General features: G+C 35.1%; 1 protein-coding gene across 2 annotated transcripts in view; it reads right to left on the bottom strand.

Annotated features, from left to right (window-relative positions):
- BTBD9 (BTB domain containing 9) overlaps window positions 1–18,568 on the bottom strand; it is a 117,721-nt gene that overhangs the window by 95,762 nt on the left and 3,391 nt on the right. For both annotated transcript variants that reach the window (XM_027641723.1, XM_027641724.1), the window contains exons 3-7: window positions 14,719–14,929; window positions 13,332–13,695; window positions 11,474–11,738; window positions 9,274–9,493; window positions 5,958–6,077 (exon numbers count right to left, since the gene is read on the bottom strand). In XM_027641723.1, the coding sequence (XP_027497524.1) occupies window positions 5,958–6,077; window positions 9,274–9,493; window positions 11,474–11,738; window positions 13,332–13,695; window positions 14,719–14,929 (1,180 nt within the window). The remainder of the gene's footprint in view (window positions 1–5,957; window positions 6,078–9,273; window positions 9,494–11,473; window positions 11,739–13,331; window positions 13,696–14,718; window positions 14,930–18,568) is intronic.

Raw genomic sequence — 18,568 nt, 5'->3', positions numbered from 1 at the left:
GTCTAGACTATACTTAAGAATCAAATCTCTTTGCATATCATTATGTGCAAAATAATTGTGCACAACTACTGGTATTTCTTAGTCTAGAACTGCATTAATACTGAAACATTTACTCTTTTTGCATTTTGTCAGTGTTCAGGAGACAGGGTGTACAATTTAATTTGTCTTCACTCAGGCAGAGGATTACAAATGGTGTAATCATTAGTAGCAAAAACTGTTAAAGCGTCAAACAAGAAACCCACTCAGCAGCATTAATGCTTAATAAAAGGAAAGGCAAGTAATTCACTCTGCACCAATAAATACATTTAATACACAAGTACACCTTCTAAAGTAAAAATAACTGTAATGCCACACTTCCTATAGCAATCAAGTGCTTTAAGGCATTTAAACATATTGTATCACTATTAATTCAACATACTAGTATTAGAAAACCTCAATATTTTTGAGTTCAAAGCAAATTAAAAAACAGGAAAAAGAATATGCTTAAATAATTTCCCATATTCACAGCATTATTCTACAAGGATCTGTCAGTTCTCTTAATAAAAAAATGCTTTAGTGACAAAAATTTATGCAGCAGTAATTAATATTTCTTTTTGATAAGTTACATTATAATATCTCAAAAAGAGGTAAGATATTAAAATAGTAGTAAATGCCTATAAAAATTGATCTCTTTCTCCTTTCATTATCTTTTTCAAGTGTTGATATTACTGATAACGTGGCATTAATTTAAAACCCTAAATTAGTCCGGTGAGCCAAATACTCCCCTAACCAAAACTCAGCATCATCCAATGTCAGATGAACCATGAGAAATGAATCGTTTCCTTCTGATTTTACGAACCATCTCTGTACTTGCCCCTCTACAGCATAAACAGCAAATCAGAAGGATTCCAAAAATCTGGGAAGTTTTAATACACAAACAAAGCACACAGTAGGAATAACAGTTTCACCAAAGGAGTTTAAACAGAAAGAAGATAAGACTTTTAAACTTTTATTGTAGTGACATCTTGTGGTTACATTTGACTTACTTTGAGACCTCAAAATTTTTCATTTTCTTTGAATTCTTTTAATGAATTTTTTCATATTTTGTGGTCTAAGACAAAGTAAAAAGATGAAAATGCAAAACAAAAATGAAAGGATGAAAAAAGTGAGCAGGATAAAACAGGAAACAGCACTACCTGTTCAAAGATCTTTACCAGTATTACATTCAGTGTTACAAGAGGAAGCTGGAAGAACTATGAACCCAACACATGTTGGGTTCATCACATGTTCCTAACTTTGACAGGAACCTGATTACATGAATATTTTCTGTGTCCTGTCTTCCCTCTAAAGAGTTTTCAGCTCTGCATGAAAATTGCTATAAAGGCACAAACAATGAAAGTAGGACCAAAAGAAATTCTGAAAAAATACAGTACCGTATTAAAAAAAGGAAAAAAAAATTGCCCTGTAATCTCACTCTCTTAGTTGCTTTTTCTGCATACTATAGGGCTGTTCAATTTTCAAAGGTGGTAGGATAATGTATTCTAAAAGCATTTAAAGCAAAAATTAAAAGTCTAAAACACAATTTGTCAATAAAACCCCCACGTATTATACTTACCTTTTTTTTTTTTTACTAAAAGCCCTCTAAGTAGAGCAACATCCCTCACTTGTAGTACTAAGCTTTGATACCAAATAAATAATCTTCCTGGTACAAATTAGCTTGTATATCTAAATCAGGAATTACATTTTAAAAATAACAAATAAATCATTTGATGAGTGTGAGAAAGCATAAACAATCTTCTCATTTCCTTTTTATTTCAGCATTTCAGTCTTTGGTTATTGCCCCTCCATTTTTTCCATCTATTAATCTAACAAAGGTTATGGCTGGCAAAACTTACTCTGAACCTTTATGCTGGAGCATGCAAGTACTAACACGAAGAAGCAAAGCATGTAAATAATCTTATCATGTTACTCACTTGACTCTGTCTAATTAGTTTGGATGGTTTGATACATTCTTTGCCAAGTACAAATTATCTTTCATGGGAAGCGCAATAATGCCTCTAATTCTAACACTATTGTGAATATTTCACAATGCCCCATATATCAAAAAAATCAAAGTCATGACAGAGACTATGACACACACAACACATGACTCATTAAAGAGGGTGAACTGGTCTTAATTCACTTTGGTATAAATTATTTGTTTTATTTAACAACTAACTGCCAGAATGGTGCATTTTTTTTTCATCTATCTAGTGTGAAAGAGGCATTGACTGCAGATTTCAACATAGATTTGCTTAAGAGAAAAAGTTAAAGGTTTTCAAAGAGAAACAAAAACCTCAGCTGGCATACATGCAAATAGAAGACACACTACATCAATTTTTACACCCATGAAAATGTTTGAGTAGCTTCTTAAAACTTAGATGAACACATCAGCTCAGTCCTTGACAGCTCTCACCTTTTACAACTAATATTTATGTGGAAGGTAACTCAAAAAGGCAACTAACCTTGCCTAATGTTACAGGGCTCATATCCTCTTTATAATCTGTTTGAACAATTGCTCTAGTGTATCAGACACAAACTGGCTGTCCTTCAACAATCTGTACAGAATCTGACATGTTCTACTCCCTCCCTTTGAAAAATGGTGTGTGAATAAAAACACCCAGCCAGTAATTCTAGCCTCCAGTTCTTTGTTGCTCCTCAAAATGTCATCCTATACAGTGATGTTATAAAGCACTTTGGGCTAAAATAACCTTTTTTTTAAAATGAAAAAAACCAAAACGCCACCTATCTCAAGCCTGTACTGATAAGACACTTAGTCCATGATCTTCTGCTAAAAAAAAAAAACCTCTAAAAAATCGCAGCATGGTTCCCGAAGTGGTTGTTTCCAAAAATATTATCTGCATTACTAAGGCAAAAAGGGAATAAATGTGAAAACTAATGGCAGGAAGACTGAGTAAAACATGATGCTTGCAATCCAGTCCTCTGTACTGTTTGTTCAACAACAAGAACATTTTGGCACTGGGACGTGCCACACTAACTTGAGTATACAACAGAAGCAGCATTGAGCAATATGAAAATATAATTAGCTTTGGATTAAAAAATGTATTGATTAACCAAGTGCTAGTAAAGACGAGTGATTTGCTGAGTTACATTATAGTCTTTCTCTAAAAATGGGGCAGGCATTTACATCTTCAAATTTAAAAAATGAGTTTCTTTTTATTATCTGCTGATAAAACAGGGCATATAAAACACCTAAAACATATCTGCCCTTTGATAAGCATGCATAACTTATCTGTAAAAACAGAATATCAAATAACAAAAGAATAAATTCTCACATAATCACATATTATATTTTAAGTCTGTGCTCAAAACACTAGAGAACACCTTTTTTAGGTGACAAAAACTGCTACACATTTTAAGATATCTATTTTATGTGTTATAGTATCCTAGAAATAACTAGTTTAACTCATTTAAGTAAACAGAACTACTTTAAAAACATAATCACAAAACACTGAAATTGGAAATGAAAAACTTTAGTAGTCTTTCCTTAGTTCTTTCTAAACAGAATATTAATTAAGAGACAGATAAATAAAAGTCTCTAATACTAATATGTAAGTGTATGTAGCCTCCACTACTCAAAGCCTCTCTTCTGGAGGGAATTTGGTCCAAATTTCAGATCAAAGCAGAGCCAACCTTCAAGTTAGATCTAACTATCTATATTAACATGAATAAATAAATAAATAAATAAAAAGTTCTTGAAGTGCAACTCCTCAAAAATTTGTCAGCAATTTTACATCTCTAATTACATGTAAAATTTCTTATTATTTACAGGAAAAACACATAATAGAGCAGTAAATTATAGCCACTTTTACTATTGACTAGCGAATGCATTCTTACTACAGTGTAGGCTTCAATTCACTGATGTAAGCAGAGATTACAGAACAACCAAGAATTATTGTGTTGACTCAACTGAGAACTCACCTTAAGGTGAGTGCCTTAAGGTTACTGCTCCTTAACAATAAGTACTCAAACTTATGCTACTACATGACTTTTTCACTTGTTCTTCAAAGAAGCTGCACCTCCAAGGAATTCCCCACCACTTTGTGGATATGACAATGAGGAACAGAGATTTATAGAATAGAATATGCTTCCTGTGAATCATGAAGCAGAACAGGAAAAGTCTGAGGCATGAGGATTATGTGATAAGGAAATTTGTGCTGTAGATATCTGGATAACTGTATATAAGTTCCAATACGTGCTACAATAAAACTGCAAGGGGGAGGTTCCCAGATGTGCTTGTGCATGCAGAAATTGTATCCCTGTGTATATGAAAGCACCATATGAAATGAACTCCCTCCTGATAATCTGCTCCTCCAAAAGAGGGCAAGTCACTTGCAGAGGATTAGGAGCTCACTGGAGAGCTAGAAAGTACAAGAGATCCTTCTGTGCCAAAAAAACGCGTAAGGTATCTTCTAAAACTTTGGAATAATATTTTCGCCTCCTCTATTCCCTCTCTGCACTTTCAGGCAAGGCTACAAAGGGCCTTCACCAACACAGAACAATGACACTCTCAAAAGACAGCACACGCACACTCAAACACAGATGAAGACACCTGGGAGGGTGGATGGCAAACAGATAAACTGTTGTTGAAACAGAATAGTCACTTTTGGACAAGACTTTGAATGAGGCCAAAGAATGGCAGTCCTTTTGAAAAAACAATTTAGGGAAGTCCCACCACAACAGAAAAGTCCCTAGACATTATCTTGGTAACATGATGGAAGCAAAAAAACCATGTGCATACTAAGAATCAATCCAATTTGCATGAAGCTAAAGTCACGCACAAAAAAAAATACCCCCAGGAAATGTAAAACACCTACCAACTCATGGACATTTTATCAATGCTAGGTGATTTATCACAGACATCTTTAAGCAAAAATTTATCAATACACACACAAACTAAGGGACTGCACCATTTTTTTCAGAAAAATGGTAAAACCAGAATTAAAAAAGTTACAGGGAAAAGGTGAGAATGTATTTGTTTGTATAAGGAAAAACAAATTTCAAGTCACTTACATTCAGTATAAACTTTACGAAAGGACAGCAAGGCTGAGAAAGATTTATCTGAGGAGAGACACACAAGTGACCCACCAGACCCCTTCCCCATAGACCACAACTGCTTGCCAGCAATCTAATGCTGCAGAGCAGTAAGGATCAGAGAAAGAGGTTGTTCTTTGGGAAAAAGAAAGCACTTCCCTCCTTGGGGATTCCAAGAGTTGCTGTGCCGAATAAAAACTTTGCGTCTCCAAAACAATCACAGTACAGGTAATTTCCTCCTTGGGCCTATGACCCAAAACCTAATGACAACAGTATCTTTGATATCTAGAGATTGTGGCCTCTCCCTCAGTGAGCTCGATTCAATTTTTGGATAAAATAGCTTCAATCTGATTATAAGCTTTTTTCAGAATTCCCAGCACCCACAGTAAAAAAAACCATCATCCCCTCATACTGCTTAAATCCATCTAGGTATTTTGGGTTACACAAGGCATTGCTCAAACCTCCTTTCACTCTTTCACAACTTTAAAACAGTCTCTCAGTGCATCAGCAGAAAATATATAAAATATATAAAGATACATTTCCAAGTCTAGAGTAAGTATGTAAATGCATTATAAACATTTAGGCAGTCAAAGAATAATGTTTACTACTGAGTGGAAAAAAAAAATCTTATCAGCTGCAAAAGAGCATGAGTCAGAGTCAAAAAAAAAGGAGATATGGAAGAACCAGAGTAAAAAAGTACATTTTATCAACTATATTTACATTAAAGAAGCATCCACCAAGATAGAAAATTTTAGGATAGCTGATGAAAGTTGTGTATATAACACATTTTTAGAAATATATAATGCAGTAGCAAAATCCAGCAACTTATTCTGGTGCCCACATTCTTTAATGTTGGCCATGCAATGTTACATTGATGAACTAACCTGCAGACACGGGCAGGAAAATACAGGTTCTGCCAGGACCGACAGAGGTACTTCGAGTGATCAATAACTCGAATCCAGTCTAATTCATCCATGGACACCTCAATGTAGTAGGAATAAGACCTATGGATTGTCAGAAAACACTGGTTAGAACACAAGTTGACACATTTTAGGTATTAAATTTTACAGTGTCTTCTCGATATTCAGTTGTGCTGAAGAGAAGGTTGTTTATTCCTACCCAGATCCCTGTTTTCCAACTAGCTTTGAAAATAAACTGTCATGCAGTTAAGGCATTTTTAGAATGATTTAAAACATCCTTACACTCACAATCTGCAGTCACTATAAGATACCTCAAAAAATGCAACAGAGACTTTCAACTCAATCACAAAACCAATAATAATTTGTATTCCTTCTGCACGGAATAAAACTAAAGCACTATTTCTACTGCCAAATCAATAAAGGAAAAACCCAAAACAATTAGCAGATCAAAAATGCAAATTCAAACCCTTCACTTAAAAAAAGCAAATTTACTTTAAGGTCATTCTCACTGATGCTGTTCTTCACTTTTAACCCTTTAAGTTCTTTATGATACATTGTTAAGCCTGTCACTACTTCCTTATACACTCCAAAATTACCTCACGAAAAATAAAAAAGTCACCAACAAAATTTGTCTTCCTCTTGCTTATCAATTATGTTTAGCTTATAAACAAAACTATAGTTTGCTGTTAAGAGAAAACAAACCCAAACTAGAACTTTAAAGCCATAGCTAATTCCTTATTATACCTACGACAGTGACACTTATAATTAAGTAGAAACTTGACTTGTGGAGCAACAAATCACGAAATATATGTTTCAGCATATTTTCTTTCTCCTAATGTACTAATCTGCAACATTCACAGGCATTTCAACAGCACCACATCAGCAGTTAACATCCTTCCACGCTGATTTCTAAAGAGGAGTTGCTCTTCCAGAGTTCTACAGAAACATTTCTTGTTAAACATTAATGCCTTTGTTAATATTTCCAATTTTCCTGAGGACTGAGAAGAGTAGGTGTCTAAAGTGGTACTGCTTAAAAATCCTTAAAATGTTAGAGGCTGTTAATAGCAATTGACACACTTGGAGGGGTTTTTAGATGTCAATTGCATAATCAGCTTTCACATTCACACCAATCGGATGTGTAATATTCACAACCCATATAAATACACCGTGTTTTAGCAACATTATTATTACTAGCCTATGCATATTTGACCATACTAGACTTCAATGTTTTAGAGTTTGAGAGGTTTGGATACAAAAGTTACTGACAGTCCTCTGTGTGGTGAAAATTTAAGAGATTCTCACATCATCATTGCTGGATTAATGTAAACTTGTAACCAATAAATAACATGCTATTTCTTGGTTTCTGAAGGTACCAAACAAAGAAATATTATCTCAAAAATACAGTCACATTATCATATGCCTTTTTTTTTTGAGGCTAGATAGCATCTTTTAGCAGAGGCAATTTGGACAGCTACTCTCCTTAGCAATTTTATATCTAAGACTCAGCTGTTAATAACACCTCTAAACTAGAGGTGCAAAACACCTGTTATCTTACATTTGGTTCTGTTAAGAATATCCAGTAGACCAAAGCTTCACAGAGAGAGTTAAAATGAATGAGTATTTAAAAAAAATGTTCAAGAAGAAGCAACCATGTCTTTGTACATTATTATGTATCCCACAAGAAAGATGTAGGTAAGTGGTTGGCAACTGTTAGACTAAGAGAGTGTAGAGAGATTTGAAAAATCCCTAGAAAAAGCAAGGACAATATCAGAGCAAGGTCCTTAAGACCTTGGCTGGTAAAACTCTGAATACCTCCAAGGGCTAATATTCATAACTTCTCTGGTCAAACTCTTCCGAAGTTCAACTACCCCATTATGAATTTTTTTCCTACTATTTAACATGAATTTATCTTTTTGCTTGTGTCCACTGCTCTCTGCACTCTCAGCACACAGCTGTAAGTGGAGTCTGGCCCTGTATTCTCTACATTTTTCTACTGAATAGGTGAGGAGAGCAACAAATTCTCCCTTCTAAGCCTGCTCCTCTTAAAACTGCAGGTTCTCATGTGCTCAAGCCTTCATCATCTTGGTGTCCTGCTGTACTCACTCCAGAAGGTCAGTACCTTACACTGAGGAGCCCACAAATGGGCAAAGTACTGCAAATGCCTCCATTTCCATTTATCTTAAGACAGTTGAGCTATTGGAGAGAAAAAACCCTGAAAATTCACAGAATCACAGAATATTCTGAGTTAGAAGGGACCCATTAGGATCACAAAAGTCCAACTACTGGCCCTGCACAGGACAGTCAGTGTTAATTCCGGTACTGAATCTGATAGGAAGCAAAAGAAAGCCCAGTAGCAAACTTTCCACAGAAAGTAAGAAAAAATGAGGATGACACAGAAACTAGATCCTAAACCACTGTGCCCTCAGTATTTTATGAAGACAAAAATCTCTAGAGAAGAGGTCCATTTTGTCTGATATTTTGCCAGCAACAATGGTTTGTTCTAAAAATTTCACATCAAGGGCACAGGACACTAAACAACAGATAATTCTGTACTAAGCTGTCCCACAGAGAATATTTTTTTCTCTGAGTTTCAGCAGCTGCTAATTAATGCCTTGCAGATGAGGGGCATTTTTCCAGTCATACAAGCTCTCTAGAAATTGCTAGAGAACTCCTCATTATTAGTATATTTCTAATACTGCTTTAAATTTTATAAAGTTGGTTGGTAATTGGTTCATTAATTTGGTTGATCTTCTGGGACAAGTAGTATAATATTTTATGAAGCAGTTCCTTGTACCTTTGGAGTTTTATTTTTTTATCTTTCCAAAAGAAATAGAGTAGAAACATAAATTTCAGTTGAACTGAATTAGGAGAATTTACTTGAAACAATTAGATAACTAAAAACCATGAAGTGGCTTCTAATAACTACTGTAGTTTATTGGTAATTCACATTCTAAATAAATTTTACTATCTCTGAATTACAGAATCACAGAATCATTTAGGTTGGAAAAGACCTCAAAGATCGAGTCCAACCTTATTGTAAAAGTGTGTCATTTCTTATGTTTTGACATCGAAAAAACCTGAAAAAAAATTCATCCAATGTTTACAATGTAAATATGTTAAAAATAGGGTTCTTCCAATGAACTAGAAAACTGTTTTTCAAACTAAAACAATAGCAGTTGATAAATGGCAAACAGAAAACAATTAAAACAATTCATATTTGGTAAACTTTCATTAGTACAAAATGCATTACCTTCCCTTTTTATGTCAACTTGGCACCTACCGACTGTCTCTGTCCCACAGGAGTATCCGTATGTAGTTGATTATTGATGGCTGGCCTAGTTTAATTTCAATTCCAGAACGGCAGTCGTCACTGATCGGGTGTCGAGAGAAGCCATGATCCAAGTCGTAGTTCTGAGTATCTCCATCTAATAAAGCAGACTTCAGCTCCCCTTTTACAACCTGTGCTCCATACTTCATTGTTGCAATGTTTTCCCCTGGTACTAAGAAGAAAAGGAAATAATTGTTTAACTTTTACACTCTCATACTGCAAATTAGGTGTTCTGAACATCACCTCTATTAGGTCAGACCAAAGATTTATTGCTAGTGTCCTTTCTTGGCCGAAAACACATGCTCAAGTGAAAAAAAAAAAGGTATTTTAGAAATTTAGCTTCTTCAATACCCCCTAGGTCTTTTATGGTAATAAAGTTGTGATAATTTACTAGCTTGTAATAGCTATATTCTCAGTCTCCTCTGTGATTTTACGGAATTCTGTTGCACCTTCCTCACTCAATCAGTACTTTCCTTCTTGCTTTGAAGTTTTGGTCTGTTTAGTCTCTCCTTGTGATCAGCTTCTCACCATATCTCTAACACTTTTTTTTGCCCTTTCTTTCTGTCTTCTTTTTCTGATTTCAATTGCTGTTCACTTTGGTTTTGGGTGTTTGTTTTGTCTTGTTTTCCGTAAGTGGAAGGAAACTAAAAATCACATAAAATATACAAGATGTGGATCAAATATTCAAGATGCATCATGAATTTGCAGGGTGGTATACAGGGTAGTATAGCTCTTTTGATAGCTATATCACCTTCTAGTACACTGCAAAGCTAAATGAACTCGAGTGAAAAAGGAAAGTTTTGGCTACTTGGGCTTTGAACCGACACGGTAAAGCAAATTTTTTTATGCCATCATTTTGCAGTAATAAACTTCTTGCATGCTAGGAACATATTCCATCAAGATAACTGGAGATAACTATCCTTACCTGCAGCTACAAAACAATACACTGATGAACCACCCTCTTCAAAAGACATTTTTAAAACCTTCTTTGAGGAGAGACCCAAAAAAACATGATCTGAAAGCTAAATGATAAAAAGCTGCTCCTGAACTCTTCAGGCAGATTGGCAATAGAAGTATGAATTTCAACAGGGTGTTAAGTTTGACATCTAAAGAAAAGAATTTGAAGTGTTGAAATTTTAACTGTATTGTAGCACTACTACATCAAATACACAATTATGAAACTGTAAGTGGTTGTCAACATTTATGCAAACAGAAAAAGTTCCAAGAGCCTGAACGAGTACTTAAAAAACAAAGAAATCCCACTCTCCAAAAAGCTGTGATTAGGAGCATGCTATTGTGGAGAGAGAAACATTCAGAAAAAGAAGTCAAAGAAAACACCATCTGACTTATTCAAATTTATCTACTGCAGTGTCAATAGAATATCTTGCATGACAAGACTTTTACAGTAACCTAGTATTAAACTCATATCTTTAAATATTAATATCTGTAACTTCTACAGGAGAACAAAGGGGATATGCAGTTAACATTTTCAGAGCTCATCATGTATGACTGAGAATACAGTGTAGGCTCTGAGAGAACATTTAACTTTATTCTTTACTGTAGGCTAAATACTCTCTGTAAGTCACACATTAGAGAGCTAACAATACCTTTCTAAAGCTCTAGTGCTAGGTACTCCTGTTGAATTAACAAGAAGCACAGACCCAAGCCAAGCACAAAGCTTCTCACACTTTTCAGGCTTCCATTAAAACAGTTTTGAAAGACTTGTTTATACTACTTGGGCAAGCATGTAAAGAGTAAGAGAAAAGTCATAAGTAGTGGAGAAAATATGAGAATCTTCACAGAAGTAGAAAACAAGTTACCATCAACATAAAACCATTTAAATATCATATATCTCAGAGCCAATGCATTTTTACTTTTAATATTTTTGTAAAAGCTTTTCTATTAAAATAGCAGTCCCTCTAGGAAAATACATTTTTATTACAACATTTGAGCAATATCTGAGATAAAAAGAAAATACATTGACTAATATTATCTGAGAAATAGAAATGAACAGTACACAAGATACTTCCTTATGTCAGACCTTTAAAACGTGCAACAATAGTTAAAAACTCAAAAGCACACACTAACCATATCCTCCAGACAACCACAGTCACTAAATAAAAAGGAAGCAAACAAAAACCTTGATGCTTACTTAACATGCCCCTGTAGTTGAGGTCCATGTCCCGACTCTCTGAACGAATCTTAATGGCATCTAGGATGGCATCAGGTGACAACAATCCAGAAGGTCTCACAACATTCAGTAGTTCAGTTAGACTCATCAGTGGCAAACGTACTGCTTGCATGATTTCAGCATGGTTTTCCTTGGGGTTATGTTTGCACCAGTTCATCAAAGCTTGGAAAATGTCCTTCTCAGGAGCTGCAAATGAGTCCCTCACTACAATACTTAGAAGAGCAGCCTGGAAAAGAGAAACAAGAACAAAATAAAACCACACAAATAAACAGAAATTAAATTGAGTTTTATTTTTTTAATCATGGGAAATTAAAATAAGGTAAAAATTAATGGGTATTTTAACTTGTAGTTATTAAAAATAATCTCCATGAGAGTAACTCCCTGAAACTGTATCTTGTTTTAGTTATGTAAGAATTACAGAATCCACCACAAAAATAATAGGTAATATTACAAAACTATTAGAAAAAATAAGTCAGAATTTAAATGCAGAGAACTACTCAAATCAATATAATACCACTCACTACTTCAAATTTACTTTGGAATATTATAACAGATTTGGGAGTATAGTTCAAAACACTCCTTTAAACTTAAGCTGCTCTAAGAACACTGATAAGAAAAAAGTGTTGCTCGGAATCACTTTTTTAAACCATTTCTAACTACTCGAGATTTCCATCTCCCCACAATCTCTTTGTCTTTTGGTACAAACTTAGAATAAGTAGGTAAAAACTCCAGTGGCTCTTATTCATGCAGAAAAACCACTGACTGCAAAATGAGAACAAGAACAAGCAAACAGCTTTTGGATTTTCACTTAGCTAGCAGAATAATCAGGAGTTTGCATAGAAAAAGGCTAAATCTCTCATATATACCAGGACTGGCTAGACCAAAGACACCAAAGTATGCTCTTCCTGATGAATGACGTTTCCTCATTTCTTTATCATTAATATGCTCTCAGAGTTCAGACTGACACACTGCACAGGACAGATGAGAGTGTAGAGAAAAAAATATTTTTCCCTTCTCAACTAGTAAGTTAGCAGAGCCAAAGTGTCTCATACTCATTCAAGGAAGAGACCGTTCACAGTTTTTCCACTAAAAACACTTAAAAAAAAAAAAAGAAACCATCATTTAAGGTCCTCTGCTACTTCATGTGAACATCACTTGAAAACACTCTGTCACTGTTATAAACAGTTCAAAGACCACTCCAGAGTAAGTGGAAAATCTGAACTTCATAGACTAGCCTGACTCAACCATAAATATGCATCTAACAACAGAACTAACACACAGAAAATCAAAACCACCCTACCACACCACTATATTCTGCAACTTCAGAACATGATAACAATCAGCAACATAAATCACAGCAGTCTCCAGAATGCTTTAGTTTACACAGTAGAAAATCCCCCATCACTGATGCAGCCTGTATCAAGAAAATAATGGAATGGAGTATCTCCTGCCATCTTCAAATCTTTACATTCCCTCTGTGGCATTCAGAAGCCAAATTCTATTATATCAAGAACAGACGAAATGAGACAAATTAAGATTGCCTGCTCCCATCTTTTAGAATACTCCATCAGATTTTCTATATTTAGCTATACTGACTGGTCAAAATTAAATAACTAAAAAATTCAGAACAGATCACCAGAACTTCCAGTTCAGCTTGGCTTGAACATTCCCAGCTGTCACCGTTTCAGTTGTATAAAATGACAACTGCTAACTAAGAAATAAATTTTTATTTGGTGCCTGCATTAGTATTTTATCATGAAGTTATACACAGATTAAAATGAAACTTTTCAGGGGGGGAAAGTGCAAACAAAACATATACCTTAGAAAGTGACAGGAAGCCTTCACTGGAGAGAACCTCCTGGGCATTTCTATCCATGAACATACAGCACATGAAAGTTAATTTGGGAAGAGAATAAAGACTGGCAACATCAAACGTCATACAGACATTCTGAATATTAAGTATTGTGCAAAGATACTCAGATGTAGAATCCTCCAGTTCTGGGAATCCATATTTATGTGCTAGGCTTAAGAAGTCTAGAAGAACCTCCTCTTTCTCATCTCGTAGTGTAGCACGACCAGTGTAAATATATTTCAACAGCATGGCAAATGCTTCTGCAGTGGTGTCCTGAAGAGGAATTTCTGCTTCAGGCTGAGATTCTCTCATTCCTCCATACAATAATGCTCTATAAGGAAGATAAAATTTGAGAAATTTATATCCTGACAAAACCCATGCAAAAAGTAGAAAAAGAAAGGAATAACTATTTGCAGCAAGGGGAATACAAAGGGGACATGGTTTAAGAATCTACAAAAGAAAACTCCTTATACTTGGTATTTATAGTGTGGCTCTGCTCTGAAAGTAACTGCCCAAGAATAATCTTCTAATGCATTATGTTTTTATCCTACACAATAATACCTGCAGCTCCACTTAGAACAACAGTTTGTGAACCAGAAATTGAGATATGGTTGTTGTGCCTTGCTTTTTAAATACAGTACTATCAGTGAGAAAGAAAATTTAAAAAAAATTATTTCATAAAGCAAGTGAAACAAATAGTTTGCAGTGTTAGCAAATCTCAGGATTCTTATCTCCTATTCCTAAACCCAGCACATGGCAACTCCTGAATCTTGAGATAAATCAATGACAGTTTGAACAAAATTTGCAATCACACTTTAGTTTAGCTATTAGCTTATCCCTCTGATAAAATTCACTGGAAAATTACCAGGAATTCTACTAAATACGTTTAGAGTTAAAAATGCCCAGTTCTTAAAAAAAAAGTTGCATTTCAATTACTCCTAGTTTTAAAATATATATTCTAATCTGTATCAGCCAAATCTCTTTAAACATTCAATTCCGATGCATTAAAATAAAACTTTCTAGATGAGTATATTCCATAGAGGCACACCATTTATACTCTGAGAAATCAAAACAATTTTGCAGTAGAACTTGTCTGTTCTCAAGTTATCTTTCTCTTGAATTTGTGAAACTACCTTCAAAATCCAATTTAATGAAGGTCAAAAGAATAACATTGTGACATGGTATTTATCTTTTTCTATTTGGACACAATGATTTGATGTGCTGGGAACCATTCACACAGAAAAGGTCACACTCAATGGACAGATGATTACATACTGAAAAGTTCACAGAGAAACAATGTTTATCTTATTTGCATAAAAATTTCCTGTAAGCCTGACAAAAAGCTATACTTCACCTGAAATAATGGCATCTAGCAGCCAGGATCACCCTGTGTGCTGGAAAACGTTTCTTTTCTACAATAAAGGTAACGTCACTATATTCCTCCCCGTTCATTAGAGCACCAATGTGCTCTGACAGAATGTGAACGTGGTCAATCTCACCCACAGCTGTGTAAGGACGAAGTGGATGGCTGTTACTCATCTTGGAGGGATGGTGATATTGGTAGCCTAAAGGGAAAAAGAAAACCACCAGTATTATACAGGGCAAAAAACATTAAAAACGGCAAACATGAAACCGCAATTACAACAGAAGAGTGACCAGTCTAAGTAACCATATATTACAAGAAAAAGTAATCCAAGAGATTTTCTATTAAAGTTCATCTACAACAGGATTCAATGCAGCTTGCATCTACAATTCCAGCTGACAAAATATTTCAGACAATTCCACCAACTTGTTGTTCTGTCAATACATTTACTTAAAGAAAAAGCCTCCAACAAAAGGAATTAAGAATTAAACAATTTTAAATAATGTTACAATTAGAAAGTAACTTTATCTCAATTAAAATGCACATAAATTATAAACAAGTAATGTGAACAACTAAGCACAGTCTTAATTCTCAAGTCTGTACCAAAATCAGTGACAAGTGAAAACATTAGCATTTTTGCAGGATTCTAATCAACTTTCCAGAACTGGGAGAAAATAAACAATCACGATAACTTTTAATAAATAACAGATAAAGCCTGTTCTTTACAATGAACAATTCAATTTTCTTACTCTTCCTACTCAGTTTTCTTGATGCCTTCTTGTTCCCTCATATATTTAAGAAAACAAAGCCCCTAATATCTCTCAGTCATTAAAATTAGGAGACACTCTACTAATGTACAATATAGATTAAGGCATTAGTCATATCTTCTGTTGTGAATTAAGAAGAAACAAAATAATTCCACAGGTTTGTTGGTTTGGGTTTATTTCAGCAACAGAGGCTTTCTGTTGTTACACTTTGGCTTATTTTTATTTAAAAAGAGGTTGGCTGTTTCAGATAATAACCATCCATATTTTCAGAGAAATCCTCTGTTCTCCAGTAACTATCCACTTTTTGAAATGGGCACATACCTAGTGCTGAAGAAAGATGGTGTACCACAAGAAGAAAAATGAGGAAGCCATACCTTGCACACAGCTAACACATTCATCTTTCAAGTGAAATATTCACGACACCACTGCATTTTTATGTTCCATTTAAAAATATTATGAGAAAATATGCATCTGTTTCCAGGCATTTCTACCCCAAAAAAGAAAACATATGCACATAGGGTTAAGTATTATTTGCACTTTAACATGTAGAAATGCTTAACCCAAAATCCAAATACTGTAGAAATAAGGTCTCAAAGAACTTTAAATTAAACTACGAAAAGTGACAGAAATGGAAAATAAAACTTGAGAAAAATAGAGCATATTGAATTGACAATACAGATCACAGCACAAATGGGAACAAAACTCCAGCTTTCCACAGGCTGACTCTGCCACTTGAATTAGAAGCTGTGTGTCCATGTAGCCATTACAGCACAGAACCAGCAACACTGGCCAAGATACGGGAGGTGGCCTAACCTTGGGGACATAGAATACTGTACAGTCATTCTTCCATTCTGACATGATAGTAAATTAATTTTGATGGGTTTTCATAATAACAGATTATTTCTTCCATTTGCACTTGTTAATTTATAATTAGCTAAAACAGCTTAAATTTATGCCAAATACACTTCCAGTAACATTTACTTCGTAACAAGCAAGATTAACTTAACTCATATCAGTCCAGCAGCATCTATTTATTCAGGAATAATATTTATCACAACATAAAGATCTGAGAGTTTAGAAACAACAGTAAAATTTTAACACTCTCAAAACAGAAAACTTTTTATTACCAGAGGAAGAAACAAAAGCATCTATAATACTCAGCTGCAAATCTTAGGTCTCAATACTCCTTGAAGATTTCTGTACCTTACACTTCCGTATCTGCTGCTGTTGATCTTCATTTGCAATAGTCAGGCAATCCAACAAATGCAAATTACATGTACACTATCAAGGAACTCTACTATCTCTCTTCTGTTAGTTCCAACTTTGATTGCATAGGGAAACTGATTTATGATACTTCTTACATGTACAAGCATTGACACATTTTGGTTTTAAAACCTATTTTTAATTCCATTTTGTCTACATTTTACTTCTTTTTTTCCTGAATCCACTCTTATCTTTAAAAAATAAGAACACGTACTGTCTGAATAAAACCAAGAGACTGTAAAAGTGGTGAAGACAAGAAAATGCCACCAGCTGCATACTAACTTTGCTACTAAGTAGCTGTGGATGTTTCACGTGCCAATAGGGTGAAAAGTTCAGGGGAAATTGTTTCTATTTCAGGTTAAATAAACAAATAAAATCAAAAGCATACTTCCCTCTCAAGGACACATAAACCTCTCTCGTTTAACAAGAGTCAGTGCACAGAAGAGGGCAAAGTCTTAAGTGGGGACATTTGCTAGTAAGCCAATGATGCCAGTCCTTATGAACACCAAGACCCTGAACGACAGCAAGCAATGAAAGCAGAAATTTAGAAATCGCCGTGTGTAAGCAGCAAGACAAATCTGTTCTGATGTTTAATGTTCTTCGAATTGCTGGTACCGTGTACTATTCTAAACTGTCAGTTTCAAACAGGAACATGCCGATCACAGGGAATACAGGACTCGAATCATGGCTACAAGCCTCTAGCTGAGGAGCCTTTCAAATGCTTGAAGGACCCAAAGTGCTGGAAATGTATCACTTTTATGAAACTATATTCATGCCTTATATGCATTCTATGGGTAATACTAATACACTGAAGAAGTATTCAACAAACTCATTTGTTTACTACCACAGATTTCCAATGCAAGTTTTGTCTGTATTGTGGATTTTTCATACAAAGCAGCCCAGTGAGACAGTCCCGTCTTCAAAATACAGAGTTAAATAATACATTACTTCAGATCTTCTCAGACTGGATTAATTATTGGTATGAATTTAGTCAACCCTTGAGGTGATCTGCACACTTCTTATTTGAGGAAGTAAAACATAATAACCTCTTTAGTTGTGGCAAGTCACTATGAGCTCACAACTTCCCTGTATAGCTAAACATGTGTTTTTCTAGTTGTAATTCAGAAGTTTTATTTATGATAAAAAAAGACAAATCCTGCTAGGAGTTTGGGTGAAACCCTTCCTGAAGGTCCCTCCGGCATCTTCTGTCATCAAACATCAACCTTTCAGAGGATACAGGTGTTTACTCATCCTGGTAGCCAAAGAACAGGTAACCAACTTCAGAATAAAACACCAAGCATTTACAAGCCTCCTGCCAGCACCATAACCTATTTCCAGGAGGTACTCAGAGCTTCAGGAGTCACGCAGCCTTGTTCACACCACAGAAATAAACAAGCAAAACAGTCTTCTCAGTGGATTTGAGGCACCCTTAAAACTGCAAAATTGGGAAAGGCATTTGTTAAGTCCAAAGGCCTACAAACCACTTCTAAGACCTCGCTGAAAGATGTGCTGCTTGGTGTCCATCTTCAACAGAGAGCATGTGAAAAATGCAGCCTAGTATTTATTACATAAGGCAGCGTGCTATATCACACAATGTGTGTCATGGCTAGAAAAACAACAGCCCCCCAGCTTTCGGTTTGCTATATTTCTATTACAGTAATCTGTAACACGTTATGACACAGAGAAACACGATCTAGAAACTGCAGCAACAACGGCAGAACACCAACGACATCCTTACTAAACAACTCTCAAACCAGAGCTGCAATGAAGACTGATACTCAGTCACTTCCCTCCCTCATTTAGGCTAACTC

Source organism: Corapipo altera, unplaced genomic scaffold, assembly GCF_003945725.1.
Source record: "Corapipo altera isolate COAL_440 unplaced genomic scaffold, ASM394572v1 48b, whole genome shotgun sequence".
Classification (NCBI taxonomy): Eukaryota; Metazoa; Chordata; class Aves; order Passeriformes; family Pipridae; genus Corapipo; species Corapipo altera.
The sequence above is the reverse complement of the archived record's forward strand: the minus strand, read 5'-3'. Positions and strand labels throughout refer to the sequence as shown.